The 15623-nt window shown below is 40.2% G+C and overlaps 1 protein-coding gene across 1 annotated transcript in view; it reads left to right on the plus strand.

The window, feature by feature from the left end:
- The window catches only part of pemt (phosphatidylethanolamine N-methyltransferase), a 79852-nt gene that overhangs the window by 20188 nt on the left and 44041 nt on the right, over nt 1–15623 (plus strand). Inside the window, exon 6 of the mRNA XM_080789893.1 lies at nt 3275–3382. Coding sequence (XP_080646019.1) covers nt 3275–3382 — 108 coding nt within the window. The remainder of the gene's footprint in view (nt 1–3274; nt 3383–15623) is intronic.

A 15623-nucleotide genomic window follows, 5' to 3' on the forward strand; every position in this document is an offset into this window, starting at 1 on the left:
CTTGTTTACAAGAGGGTCCACCTTGTTCAAATCATCAAAACATATTAGAGACGTACAAATAGACACTTCTATATAGCCAAAAAAAAGAGATGTGGTGGAAGTGGTGGAAGTACTCAGATTTTGGACTTTTGGCAGTAAACAATAAGCAATACCACAGTGTAAAAAATACATACACAAGTAAGTCATACATTAATTTACTTAAGTCCAAGTAACTATAAGTATTAGCTTCAAAATATAGGCTCATTAGTTAAAATGCCCATTTCAATCAAATATATCATGTTTTTGGAGAATAGTCCATAATAATTATCTATAATGTAGAAATTATAGATATTAAAGCGGTCAGGACAGCACTTTCGGGGAGGGTCGGGGTCAGATTCAATGATGGACTTAAAAAAGAATGTCTGTAATTCACTTAATTTACAACAACTTGTTGGGAAAGTTTGAGAGCAAGAGTGTCTGTCCTGTTGTCTGTTTTGTTTGTTTGTAAACTCATTGTTTAACTATTTTTAGTTTTTTCATGTTTATCACATTTATGTCTTTTTTATTATGTATTGTATGTGGAACATTTACATTGCCTGTTATTTTTTCATTTTATTTAACTGAACTACTCATTATCATTGTCGATAATATTCTGATGTCATACAAAAAATGCCTAATAAAAACAGTATTAAAAAAAGGCAGATCTACAAGCTCACAAAACATCATGATTTTAAAATAGTTTTGTTTGCCCTATTAATATTTTGTATTAATATTGTATATCTTGAGTACTTATTAATAATCCGAAAATGTGAAGTAACTATAGAAGCTGTTAAATAAATGTAGTGGAGTAAAGGGTACCGTACAATATTTGCATCATGAAATGGAGGATGCAGGAGTAGAAACCATTGAGAAATGGAAATACTAAAGAACAGCTAGTTGAGTAAATGGCCTTTATAGTTAGCCTACTTATAATATACAAAACATTTTCTACATTTAATATGTCCCATGCTTGATTTACATATATGACTTCTGAAGTTCTGATGAATTGAAAAGGACCCTGATATAAACAAGTTTTAGTGCTATTCCTGGTTTCATCCTCGTAGCATTTTTTGTATTGACATTATGCTTTCGTTTTAAATGTAGGCCTACCCATTCTACAAACTGAATAACATTTTAAATCAATCAATTTCTACCTGTAGGTGTCGCTGTGGCATAAGGGGGAAAATATCCAAAGACTGAGAAATGTACAGGCCTAACTGCAAGTGGAATGCTATGTCTCTTGGACTGAAATACATTTGTGTTGTTTGTGGAACTCTGAACTGGCATTAGGTTATTCCCGACTCCCGAGATCTCATCTGGCCTGTCATTCACACTTCATTCTTCCCAAAAAGAAAGGCCATAATAAAAGCTAACTTTTTAACTACATTACCCATAAAGCATCGGGTATTATCTGTCATCAACATGCGAGGCGAGCAACTGTGCTCGATATAATCCTCCATTAGTGTAAACATTATCCTTTTGTTGTGCAATATCCAGTTATCTCTCCCACGCGCTATAGATAAAGGACCCACACCCGAGTCACCCTCTTCAGGTGTCGTGACTCGTGAGTGTCCATTCAGTACATGAGCGACGCTGCAGTTAGTGCCACAGCCGCCGTGAATAACAATAACAACCCCGTGTTGGATTGTTGTGGAGGGTTGAACAACGTGGACTACAGTAAGGTACTTGTGCAGAATGCAGATTCTGCAATCTGAGACGCGGGACAAGAGACGCGGCTGTATAGCTATCACATGACATAACCGAGGAAGAGTTGGGGGCTGGGGGCTGGGGCCTGGTCTCTAGGCAACCGGGTGACGATTGGCAGGCAGTTTAACAAATAACATGATCAATTCATTCATTGTATAAAATATAAAGGCAAACGTTCGATAATATAGCAGGCTATAAAACATATGTGATCTATATGTATGATGACTACACCAAATGTTTCATTCAATTCATTGAGACTGCAATTGCAATTTGTACATTGGATTATAACGCCTGCCCTAAACTGTTTTATTTGGGGTCCTTGCAGAAATGGCTAGGAGTAGGACATCGTTAGTTTAAAATGAAACTCAGGTGCGTGCTGTACGTGGCGGCTCAACAAAGTCACCAAGAATAACATACCGGTAACTAAATTTAGATTAACCTACTAATCGTATAGTAGTACTAGTAGCTTTGGTAACCTGGGATTTTATATTACAACTGATTAGATTCACATACTTGGAATTATAAATAATGATTAATTATTTCATTTCATTATGACAGCAGACAGTGAAAGCTTTTCAGGAATTGGCATTATTTCTCATACTGACAATCGTTTTTCCCTTAAATCATTGCGAAGTGTTTTCAGGAGACAGTTATTTTATCAGCATCACGTTTATATCTGTTTGTTTGATTGCTATTCATGAGTTTCAAATGTAGTCCTACACCTTCAGGGATGCCAACATTGGACTGTGAGAATCCAGGAGACTTTTTGGCTGGTGGGGGGGACTTCCCAAGCTGGGGGTTGAGGGTCCTATAGCTCCCCACTGTCCCCAGAAACATTTTAACAGAGTAGTTGTAATTTCCTGTGTTCAGGTGGATTTGGTGGAGTTTGATACTTTCAACAGGCTTGCTTTACTATTACTAGCATTGGAGAAATGCAGGAGAAATGACAATGCAGGGGGACCTTTCTGTTGGATGTATGTATATGGGCTGTCAGTAGCATGGTGTTGCAACTCTAGATTCAGCCCATTAAAAATAAATCTAGTGTTGCAAATTGCGGTTAATCTGCATGTAGCCTAGCTACTGCATTATTATCTGCATATAGATATGTTTGTTTCATTTACAGAGAATGTAAACAGATCTGAAAAGCGTCAAAGCCCTTTCCTTTGGCGGTACATCGGCCAAAATTCCGCTACTTCTTTTAAACTACGTACTCAACAGGCTAGGTCTTGCCCAGCATGCTAATGATCTCATTGTTTGGCATTAATTAGCCCCTACCTCTTCAGACTCATAGTATCAGCCTATCGGGACATTGCTAGAAATAGTAATAGCTGTTTGTTCAAGATCACAGGATGAGCGTAGAGAGATCAGTGAAGCCTGACATCAGAATTTGACACGGTCAAATAGACCTAATGGTGAATTAAAACCGTAATAATTTATCCTGGAAGCAGAAACTAAACACTAAACTGCACTGATCTACAGTTACTCTTCTAGACTGCACTAAATTACATTGTCTTAATTCACAAGTTCTGTCTTTTCTTTTAACACTCAGGTGGACATGTCTGTGCTGCAGGAGGCTTTGAGACACATTGATGTCTCTGACTCGAGGTTCTGGTTCGCTGTCATCGCTATCATCTTCAACCCCCTCTTCTGGAATGTGGTAAGTACTAGATAAATGTACTTAAAGGTGATATAGGCAAGTTTTCAGCCAAAAATCAACATATTTATCTATCTATATTTGTGGCCTTATTCCCTCTATCTTCCCCTATATTTTGATGCTGAGCTGCTGCCCTGTAGACATACACTCTCCCTTTGTCTCCCTCTATGTGTTTGTATCTGTTTATATCCACTGTTGTTTATGTCGCGGGACGGAAGCGTCGTGTTGGGAGGAGGGTCTGTGTGGGGGGTGACGCGGAGTCTTAGCCAATTGCAGCGCGAGGCTGTGACTGTGTGTTCGACCCAGCAGTATTATAATGAAAACGCAATGCGATTTCATTGCAACTTGCAATGAAATCGCATTGGTGAAACTAAGATATGGGGATAATATTATACTTGCAATTTGCAAGTATAATATTATCCCCATATCTTAGTTTCACCATTGTTCATGTGAAATAGTATGTTTATGATGTAATATGTAAGCCTGTTGAAATTATGAGAATCGCTATGTATAGCGCATGGTTTGGTGGTCCGGCCGGCTTGAAGCTTGCATTCAACCCGTGCTCGCCAACGGTGACAAGCCGTCGCTGATCATCATAGCGATGAATAACCGTGGACAAAGTAGTTCACATGAACGATGCTGTAGTGGCTGGGGCATTTGAGGGGCAATATGTTTTATATGCACGATTACAAATGAAAGATAATTGAATTGAGAGCCAGTGAGTCTGCTCCACTACTTCCTACTTCCTCATTTGCGGGACTCGTCGTGTCAGTCTTGTGATATTGTGATTACGCTACAGTTACCCTTAAAAAAACATGTCAACTCAATGTCATTGTTGTAACTATGATATCGATAGAAATTCATAATTTTTTAATGTCATATTTAGCCATACGAGCGCAATATCCATAGCGTCCCTCCCAGCAGCAACAACAACCCCATAGCCTGAAGTGACCTGGCTCAGCCAATAGAATGACGGGGGGAGGGGGGTGGAGCTAGATTTTAATTTGTTTGGAAACACTCGATCAATTCTGTGTACAAACACTGAAAACTTGCCTATATCACCTTTAAGTACTAGATAAAGCGGTAGATCAACTAATCAAATGATTCCCGAGTGCACACAGAGCGCTCCAAGAGATGGGTCAAATGCGGAGAACAAATGTCACTGCGGTAACATGTGTGACAAATCGTACGACTTTGACTTTGAGATATACAGTGGCATACATACCTGGCGATAGGCCCCGGTGCAAATATTATGGCTTTCTTGTCACTGTTGCCTTGGCTTTATTTCTTTTTTTGCCCTCTGGCGTCTATGCTCCGGTGCATTGCACTGGTTGCACCGTTGAAATGTACGCCTGTGTAGATATAGCAGGAGTCTCTATTCATCTACTTTACTTGTCCAACACGTATACTGAATTAGCATTTCATGCGGTATAGCCATTGTCCCTCTGTTTCTGATTTCTTGTGCTGCGTAATTTATTAAAGAGCACGGTTACTTGACAAAACCAAAACAAAAGAGTGTGGGTAAATAATAATACTCTATAGGACAGCTTCATAATGCTTGCAATATTATTATGCTTTCTGATGAGCATAATTGGGTATTTTACGATACGATACACCTGTATTACAGTGATGTTATGGTCTACTCTAAATTAATTACATTGAATAATCAAGCAAATAATGGACATACAGTATGGGTTATGAACATAATCATTAGTTGCAGCCCTGCACCAAAACATGATGCAGGGCATCAAACAACAGAGTTAGTGTCCTTGAGAAAGACTCTGAACCCCTGCTCCTGATGTGCTGGTTGGTGCCTTGCATGGTTTCCGCCGCCATCGGTGTATGAATGTGTGTGTGTCTTTGAATGGGTGAATTGATGCACAATCTATCTAAAGCGCCATGGATAAAGGCGCTATATAAATGCACCATTTACCAAGTGTAGTGTGTGTGTGACTGTGCTTCACTGCTTGCGTGTGTGTGCATCATGATGTTCTGTACAAGTCTTCAACTTGCTTGACCTTGTAACTTTTTGCACCAAGATGAACACAGCCTGTGAACAAGGACGTGCACGCATGCACACACACACACACACACACACACACACACACACACACACACACACACACACACACACACTACATCTAATTTTGTTATCATAGAAATTACTTTAATAATATTTCCCCAAATTAATAATTTAGAATGGCCTCAGGCTTGTGTGATGTCAGAGAGCACATCGTCATGTGTGTGCCTGCATGGACTCTTTTACTGTGGTGGCACTGGTGACTCACTCCTAAAATTGTCAGGTGCTTTGTAACGAGCTCTGGAAGCTGTCAGACAGCCTCCAGCAACCACTAATATACACCAAGAGACGCCATGTCAGATGCTGATGACGTCATTCTGTGCTGGGGGAGAATAATTGTGACCAAATTTGACTGACAGACTGCTTTGGATTTTCTTTGAATTTTCGTTTTTTTCATGTCATATGAAAGCAGGGAATCAAACATATTGGTTGTTCAGTTTTACCCACCAGTTTTGGAGTTGGCTTATAGAGTAAGGTCTTGCAGAAAACAGCAAGTTGAGAAAACAGGCTTGAAAGGTGCACTTCTGTGGTCTCTAACATTACACCTAGCTACATGTTTAGGCATTTATTTATTATTTACATGTCGATTTCAGCTCTGACACTTATTTCAGAGTGACATGCTCTAGTATGTGAAGAGTCTGCCTATGCTATTAACCCATTTTGAAAGAAATCATTGTGTCAACTAAATCCTCATTAATTGCAAACTAGATTCAACATACTCAAGCCTGCACACATTCTAAATATGCCCCCGAAATATTGTACTGAGCAAATGGACTGTTACCACCTTCAATAATAATGATAATAATAGTCTTTATTGTCTCCAGATCATATATTTTCTTTGTCATGGACACAGAACATTAATAATTCTACTCGAGACCCATTTTAACCCTCAATGGCTTCCTTTCTGAAAAATAACGTAATTGCAAAAAGATTCACACGTTTAGATATTCTATTTACAATGAGATGCGGACGGGAGCTGGTGCCACTTGGACCCGGACGTAACGTACTGTATGTAGCACTACAAAATGACGTCGGACTTAAATACTGAATGGTGTCTCTATCAGAAATGCAAATTACTTTGGACAGGTGAAAACTTTTGTTAAACTTGCCCGGCCGCCTTCTTGTCCCACGGACCGGTACCGGTCAGGTGGTTGTGCTGTAGTGTCATTAGGCCTTTGAGTTAAATTTGGATATTGTGAATCTGGATATTGTCTTAAACATCAGCCCTGTGCTAAAGCCTGGCTCACTCCCAATGTGTTGTTGTCGAATATAATTTAGTACACTACACCAGTAAGATGCCTGAAGGCGAGAAGCGACCTCACCCTATAGGGCGAGGTTGCGTGCACTGGCCATATATGGAGCGTGTCTTGAGTGTACAGGGTGTACACTGTACAGGGTGTGATGAGGTCAGATCAACATATGGAATGTCAGAAGAGGTCCGCTCCATATATGGAGATCTAAGGGGGGCAGCAGGGGCAGTGTCGTGACGTGACGTGATGTTACAAAAAACGCAAGGTTTCATAGTTAACCGCCACGACCTTCGGTCGCAACTAATGCATTTTTAATTCATGAAAATAAACATGTTGTATTGCATCTGACCTTTTTTTTCCAGTTCCAGCTCGAATCAAACTTAGTTTGAACTGAGCCTTAATAGAAATAACTGAGCCTGCAATATACAGAAAATTGGCTCAGCATTATCAGAAGACATGAAAATCTGAATAGAATAATGGTTCTCCAATTCATTGAAATGCATCGTGTCACACATCAAAGTTAGCAGATTGTACTTGTACTCTGTGTAGTGCCTAAAGTCCTATACTTAATGGCACTACTGGTTGCCGACGGCCAGGTGGAAGTTCTTACGTGTGCCAGTACAAACTGATCTCCAAAACATGTCCGTTGAGTTTAACTTTACTTTATTTAACACAGGCGACCAGCCATCCTGAACACAGTGGAAAACTGTGCCTGATCAGGAGCTTGGTTAAATACCTGGGCTGGCCTTGACATTGACCAAGCTGCAGTGACATTGTCAATCTGGAAAACATTAGGTCATAATGGCTCTTACACTCTGTATCTACTATTTTCTATGCACGACTCCAGTGCACAACTAATCAGTCTTTATAGTCTTATGTGTGAAAAAGTTTCTATTCACTGAGGAAAACCCATGTGGGTTGAAACCGGACGTTATCCTAATTCGATTAGTTTTTTTGTTTGTTTTTCTTCTTGGCTCAAAGCGAGTATGCCTGAAGAAAGGTCAAGGGCTTTACTTTTGCTCTACACTCTGCATCGTGTGGATATCTTTGTTCTTACAGTCTTATCTATCATGTAGGGTTCTGATAGTCAACAGCGTAGTACTAATCATATCATATAGTGTGTTTGTAATTGGTAATTGGTCATCATCCCGATTATGAGCCTTTGTGGTTGTGTAAACTGACACCTGAGGCACATACTGTCAGCTCTTGCATAATACTGTACATTTTCTGGCTGAAGTGGGTGCATTCAAAACAACACAATTAGAACACCCAGTCTGTTCTTCACTTTTTCACATGACCTTTTGACACGTTTTCTGAGATCAGGTTATTTTGATTGCTCATTGAAAATGTTTTGATGGTACATAGGTTTTCAAACAATAAGAGAAATCTGACTATGACATTTACATACATGGCAGAATGAATGTCTCAGATCTGCAGATCTGCCAACAAAGTGGTGACATTGAGACATAATTTTTTATACATAATGTTTTGCCCAAATCTAGTTGAAACAAACCAAAGATGAGTCTCATTCTGAGAACCACATTCTGAGTCTCAAGAGCATCTGGGTTTCTCAAATTCAGAATGAAGAATGACATTTACAGAAGGTGCTTAATCAGAAGCAAGCAGTTTGTTTAGTCTTTATCTCCCATGCCCCCACTGTACTGTTGACTTAAAAGCTGCTTTTGTTGGGTCCATCGATTGCCTGAAGGACCCTAACTGAGCCTTGAATGACACTCTGGCACAGCATCAAAGGATATGTTTGTGTCTGTGAGCCGTGAGGTCATTTTGATCAGCAGGGAACAGGGAAACATAATGATGATAATGGGACAAGAGGGTGGAGCAGGAGGGGGAAGCTGACGCAAGGCCAATGTAAAGCCTTCTCAAATGACTAGCACACACATGCATGTAAACAAAAGCACGGCCAGACTTACTGTACCTTCGGAGCGCTAGCTTTGTTATCAGCCTACAATCTACTCACGTCACAGTTTCACGGCTCTATGTCCCAAAATAGGGAATTTGTATTTGATGTGCAAATAACTTCTGTTGTCCCAAAAATCAGACTAAATGCTTGTATACTGCTTGTTAAAACTCACCCATATGCAAAACATGAACACCGTTTATTTTTCAATAAGGCATTTCTGTTAACCCACCGTTACGTCATAATTAGCTTCCTGACGGTGTCTTTGTTTGCAGCTTGCGACATGATTCCTTAATGTGAGCTTTTAAGTATGTATTGTTATCGTTTGACGCACAGCATTTTTGGCAATTACATATTAAATGGGTGATCTGCAGTATTTGTGCCACTTTAATAAGGAGGGAGTTATATTTAGGCTGATTACCTTCCCAAGACTCAGACGTCAATTAGTATAGAGCTGGTTGGTACAGTGAGTTTGGTGCCATCTGAGCCTGTGTGAGGAATGTGTTTCTTTTTTGGCCTTACATTTTAGAGTAGCAATTATTTTTTACTCACTTTTTATCCCCAATTTAGTATGGCGATTAATTCCACTCCCTACACACATTTCTGTGTTGTCACTGCTGTTGCATCCTACTGACGCTCTTGCAAGTGAGGTACTGTATGTGTTTCCTTGGAAACTCTTCCCTTTAACAACACAAACCCTAGCATGCCTACTCTGGGCATGTCATGTAATAAAAGGAAGTAGCAGATCTACAAGCTCATGCATCGTGGCAGCTATTTTAGCAAAGATATTTGGTGTATAGGGGAAAAGGTGGCAGCCAAGTATAGATCCCTGGGATACCCCAGTCGTACTAAACTCAGCACAAAAAGTTTGGAAAGTTAACATTGGTCCATTATTTCTCCACTTTCATAATACCAATTAGTACTGTATTTTATATCATTTTAATCAGTGATTAGTCACATTTACAACGAGGTACAGCTTACAACAAGGACCAGGCATTCGTAGAATGAGTGATACATGCAAAGATATTGTGGCTGTGTATGGATCTTCCAGATGCTACCGAGTTCCCTAACAAAATTGATATAATGTAAAAATATGTGTTGTTTTTGTCTTTATTGCTGTGGGGGAGTGCAATCATTCAATTCACTAATCAACTCAAAGGAAGGGTGAATAGTACTAACCATTTGCCATTTTGGCAAAAGTTTTGGAGGCGATCACGTTTAGCAGTGTTGCTCATTCCACGAACGCCTGCGGTCCTTACAAGCTGTACCTTGTTGTAAAGGTGACTAATCAATGATTAAAATGATATAAAATACAATATCAATTGGAATAATTAAAGTGGAGAAATTATGGACCAAATTTAAGTTTCTGAACTTTGTGTGCTGAGTTTATATAGGGTTTAAGTGATTAAAAGGGAAAAATACACAATTTGCTCATTCCATAGAGATATACAAAGATATTTATATAAATGATTTTAAGCCTAGATTCAAGCCATACAGGATCCTGGTGATTCATGACCATATAATGTTTAATTATATGATATAGTACTATTTAACAAATACCCTTTTGTTAAGTGGTTTTATTTTCCTCTCAGAGGAATGGTTTTATGGTCATGATTCACCCGAATCCTGGATGGCTTGATTCTAGGCGTAAAAATTGAAATATTTTCTCTATTTAAGAAAATAAATCTCTATGGGAAAAATGAATGGCTGATTTTTCAGTGGAACCAGAAACCACTGCTATGCCCTAATATATACACCAATCGTTACTACAGGTGAATTACTTTAGCTAATTTAAACTTCTGCTGCACCTCTTCCCTGATGGCAATAGGGTGTACACTGTACAGGCTGTTGAGGGTTCTTCCCCTCCCTGTAGTATGTAGTCCACAATGACCTCAGTGGTCTAGGAGACCACGCAGTGAGAAGCAGTTGTCCGCTCACACCACTGCTCCAGGTTGGTCACTTTCTCTATACGCCGCCTCATGGCCACCAGACAGTGAGCAACCCCACCACTTTGTGACACTTGTCATCTGCAAAACTTCACAATGGTGTTTGAAGTTCATGATGCCACACAGTTGTAAGTCGGTATAGAGGGAAGGGAATACGGAAGTGGGTTTAGAACACACAGCCCTAGGCTGTGGCGCCTCCGGGCATGCTGAGAGTCAATGGAGAGGAGGTGCAGATACCCACTCTCACCACCTGGGGGCGGTCTGTCAGAAAGTCCAGGACCCATTCAGTCCCAGGTCCCTGCCTGGAGTGCACTATGGTATGCTATTAAATCCATGAACAGCTTTCTCACATACAGTAGGTGTGCTACTCCTATTGGTACGACAGGGGATCCTATTGGTGAACTGCAGGGGATCCAGGGCGAGGTCGAAGCATAGGGCACTGTAAAGCAGTGGTTCCCAAAGTGGGGTCTGGGGACCCCCAGGCAGTTCCAGGGGTCCCCAGCTAAATGATAGTTTGGAACCAAATGGACCCTTATTATGGGTCTGTAACTCTGAGAGTGTACAAATGGAACCAAATGGAGTTAAATTAACATTGATTTTACAATATAAATCGGGGTCTCCGAGATAGAAATGCCATTAAATAGGGGACTGTAGCCTAATTGAGGTCAAACCGGGGGCCATTGAAATGAAAATGGTTGAGTATCACTACTAGAGCCGCAAAAATCTTCTCTTATGGGGGTCCTTGGCATATCATTTCCAAATGGAGTCCGCAGGCTAATGAGTGTCGTTCTGGGGGTCCTTGACATGAAAACCACTGCTGTAGTGTAAAGCATTAGTGCTTTAACCAGTTCCTCAAAGCACTTGCTGGGGCTGGCTATATACTGTAGGAGTGACAGCTATGGGCTGCCAGTCAATGAGGCTGATCGCCTTCTGCTGTTTGGCGATGGGAATGATTATATGGACTTAAAACGAGTGGGGGCAGTCCTGAGTGACAGGGATTGGTTGAAAATAGCAGCACATGATAAATATTGTACACTATAGGTTTTACTAGTATAACTAATTTATAAATTATAACACATTTTCAAATGATAACACAAATCATCTGTAAATAAATGGTTAAAAATAGAGTCATGGGTATAGTATAGTTTGTATAGTTTATGTATTCTTAAAATATTTATACATATTTTGGTATGGTATACATTGACTTGCATTAGTTAATTTAAATACAGTATATATATTTTCTTTTATATGATTAGTTTATGATGAGCTAATAATTCATTCATAGCTTATACAGTAAATGCCTTGTAAATGGCGATCACACATATAAAGTCAAGTGTTATCTCCAGCAGCATATGCCCTCCCTCCCTGTCAAAATTGCATACGCACTTCTTGATTAAGAGAAGGGTGGAGAAAAGAACGAGAGGCACCAATTTGGCAGAAGATGCAGCCCTCCTATTCTTGTCCAATTGAATCAAGTCTTAGGAACCACTAGTACCCACTTAGGGCTTAATGTCTGCCCAAGACACTCTGAGAGGTTAAGGAGACAATATTACCAGAGTACTGTGCAGATGTCTCAATAGACCAGCCAATGTTATTGTGTTATATTGTGTCTTATTGACTTATATTGAATTATTTATGTAATGCAAAGACAAAGGTCAAACTGACCGATGAACTGACTGATGAAAATATGACCCCGTTTGAAGAGTCTGTTTTGTAGCAATATAGACTTTAGAAGTCTGACCTTTTGGAATAGAGCTCTCTTTCTCACTCTCTGTCTTCCATTCTGTAACCTTTTTCAATTTCTCATCTCCTTCTCCTTTATCTCCTTCTCATACTTTATCTAATCTTATCTAATCTCTCTCCCTTTTCTCTCTCTACCCCCTCTCTCTTTCTCGCACATATGCATGCACACACTACTGTACATGGCCTAAAGAGAAGAGAGGTGTGCTAGATAAATGAATTGTAGAAATAAATGAATGTCATTGTGTTCGTACAGCCTATGATGATATGATCGTGATGATTGCAGTAGGCTCTCTCAGTGATACATCACCATGTCATCTGATAGCCTGTCTCATGTCATCATTGACCTTTTATCTAAAAGGTGTGCGCATTTTTCCACAGATAAGAAAGGGCATGTTCTTGTGCTTTCCTTTTAAATGCTCTCTCTATCTTTCACTATTTCTCACATGCATCCGCATTCTATCTCTCTCTCACTCAGTTGTCTCACTTCATTCTCTCTTTCGGTCATGTGAATGTGTAGTCCACGACTCAGAGTGTACTTGAATTTACTGCCATTTTACAAAGCATATCACCCTTTGTTCTCGCCTCTCTCTCCTGTCTTTTTCACTTGTACTTTTTATCTGTTTTTAAAATGTTTCTAACTTTTCACCTATAATGAATGATTTGCTCAAAATAGGGACAGCAGGTTGACAAACCCTGAAAAATGAAATGACAAATTAGCCATATTCACATGTCGATGATAATTCTGCTTATCTACTGTATAAGGATACTATACTGTAAGGGCATATACCGGGTGCTGTGTGAAAATGGTCAACTGGAAAAAGCCTACTGTAGATCATCTGTCTATCTAATATCTTTTGTTTGTGTAGGAGAACTGATGGTTCTGGCAATCTGATGTGCCTTCTCCTCTCCTCCCCTTCCCTCCCCTCCCCACACCTTGATTTAAGCATTTGTAAAAGGACAATGGGTGCAGAAGTCCTCCAAAATATAAATGATTTAATCAGCATTGTGGAACATTGATCGTCTTTAATGAGAGCCCTGACATGCAAGTCATCTCCCCATGTTCTCATTCTGTCTTTCCCTATCTCTGCAGTCTCCCATATGAATACATGAATATGTTTTGTGTGTGTGTGTGTGTGTGTGTGTGTGTGTGTGTGTGTGTGTGTGTGTGTGTGTGTGTGTGTGTGTGTGTGTGTGTGTGTGCGCGTGCATAGAATGGAATATCCTGGAATATGTGAACCACCTGCTTCCCTTTTTAAGGGAACGGTTTACCTTTAAATTCTGTTCAGGTGTTTAAGGAATTAATAGAACGTTTGTGTCTGGACTCTGGACCTAACAAGTATTCCAATCATTCCTTTCATATCCATCCATGAATCCATAGAACTTGCATAAGGTTTCAACAGCATAATTCAATACAACATAATAACATACAATATATCACAATAACATTCATTGGCCGGTCTATTTTCAGCCATCTCCCTGTCCTCTGTTTTCCCCTTTGTATGTACATCCAGCCATCTGGCAGCCTAATGTTGTTTCCGACCATAACCCCTCAGAGAGCTTGTGTCTTGGGCAGACATTAAGCCATAAGTGGGTACGTAACACAAAACTAGTGGTTACGTAAGACTGGATTCAATTGGACCTGGAGGGCTGCAAGTTCTGCCAAGGTGGCCCCCTCATGCTTCTCTCCTCCCCTCTGTTAATCAAGAAGTGCGTAATTTGGACTCCCGTTGACAGGGAGGGGGGGCATATGCTGCTGGAGATAACACTGGTGGCACTTGATATTGAAGATCACTTTGGCGAGTCATTTATATGCTATCAATCGTGTGTGTGTGTGTGTGTGTGTGTGTGTGTGTGTGTGTGTGTACATTTGTTCCTAGTGCTTGCTTTGTAACTTATTTGTAGATTATGCACTAATACAGTTACAGCCTATTATTGTTATTAGTTTTTTTTAACTGTTGAGAAACAATAAAAAGGTTTGACCACAACTCTGAAAAAAGTAATGGTTTTTAATGCTTAATAAATTAGTAATCCGTGTTTAAAGAAAAACATATTAAACATAATAGAAACAAACAATGACATGTCTGGTAATTATTAAAAAAGAGCACCTCTCTGCAATTTGTAAATGTTCTAGAAAAGCCCTTTAAGTTTAATGCCAGAAATGACCCTCTGATGATAATTTCAAAGTATTAGCACAAGACTCTCCTCCACCCTTCTCCTTCCTTCTAAAACACTTGAGTCCCAGGGGGGAACATTCACGTATGATAGCCGATCTACATGCTCACAATGAACATAGTGAGCATATAGAGCATCTATTGTCGCACCAAGTACAGTTGTAATTCAGGTCCGTTTCACTATGTATAGAGGGTCACGGTGCACATAGTGAACATGTACAGTAGATCTGTTATTTTTGCAACCAAGTCAAGTGCAGTTGCAATTCAGGTCTGTTTCACTATGTATAGAGCAGTCGTTACAAAACCTTTAAGCACGAGACACAAAAGAGAAATTCGATGTCACACTGTGAAAAACCAAACAAACCCGATGATCGCAGGCCATGGCGTCAAGATCCTGCACGGCCTCGACAAGGCTATGAAGAACATGGACAACATCAAGGAGGCCTACAGTACGAGTTGAGTGTTTGCAATGCACATCGATCCAGACAACTTCATGGTAAACTGTATTAAGATAACTACTATTAAGCACTTTCAACCAGGCAACCCAATTTGAGGCATGCCATTATAAGTGAACATTAAATGAAAATGTTGAACATTTCTACTACTGCTATTTTTGCTATTTGTTGTATGTATGAAATGAAGTGTTAACACTGCAAATGCACTGGAATTGAAGTGAAATATGAAACAAATAACACCAAGACAAATTAGCAGAAAGGGGGACCGCATGGGACTTAATGTTCTCAGGCCAGTACAATATTTAACTACTTTCCCCTCCATCTCGGTAATCTAACAGTGGATTTTCTCTCCCACACAGTTGTTGACAGACGTTCTCTCCATCAGCGTCGCCGCCAAGATGGGAGTCGCATTCACTCTGGAGGTGTAGCCTGCCTGGCTGAAGTTATTGTACCACTAGGTCCATCAGCATCAGGGCGTTGTGGTCCCTGGTCTGGGCCAGCAGTACCACTAGGTCCATCAGCATCAGGGCGTTGTGGTCTCTGGTCTGAGCCAGCAGTACTACTAGGTCCATCAGCATCAGGGCGTTGTGGTCTCTGGTCTGAGCCAGCAGTACTACTAGGTCCATCAGCATCAGGCCGTTGTGGGCCCTGGTCTGAGCCAGCAGTACCACTAGGTCCATC

Source organism: Protomyctophum bolini (assembly GCF_963924005.1).
Source record: "Protomyctophum bolini genome assembly, chromosome: 18".
NCBI classification, from domain to species: domain Eukaryota; kingdom Metazoa; phylum Chordata; class Actinopteri; order Myctophiformes; family Myctophidae; genus Protomyctophum; species Protomyctophum bolini.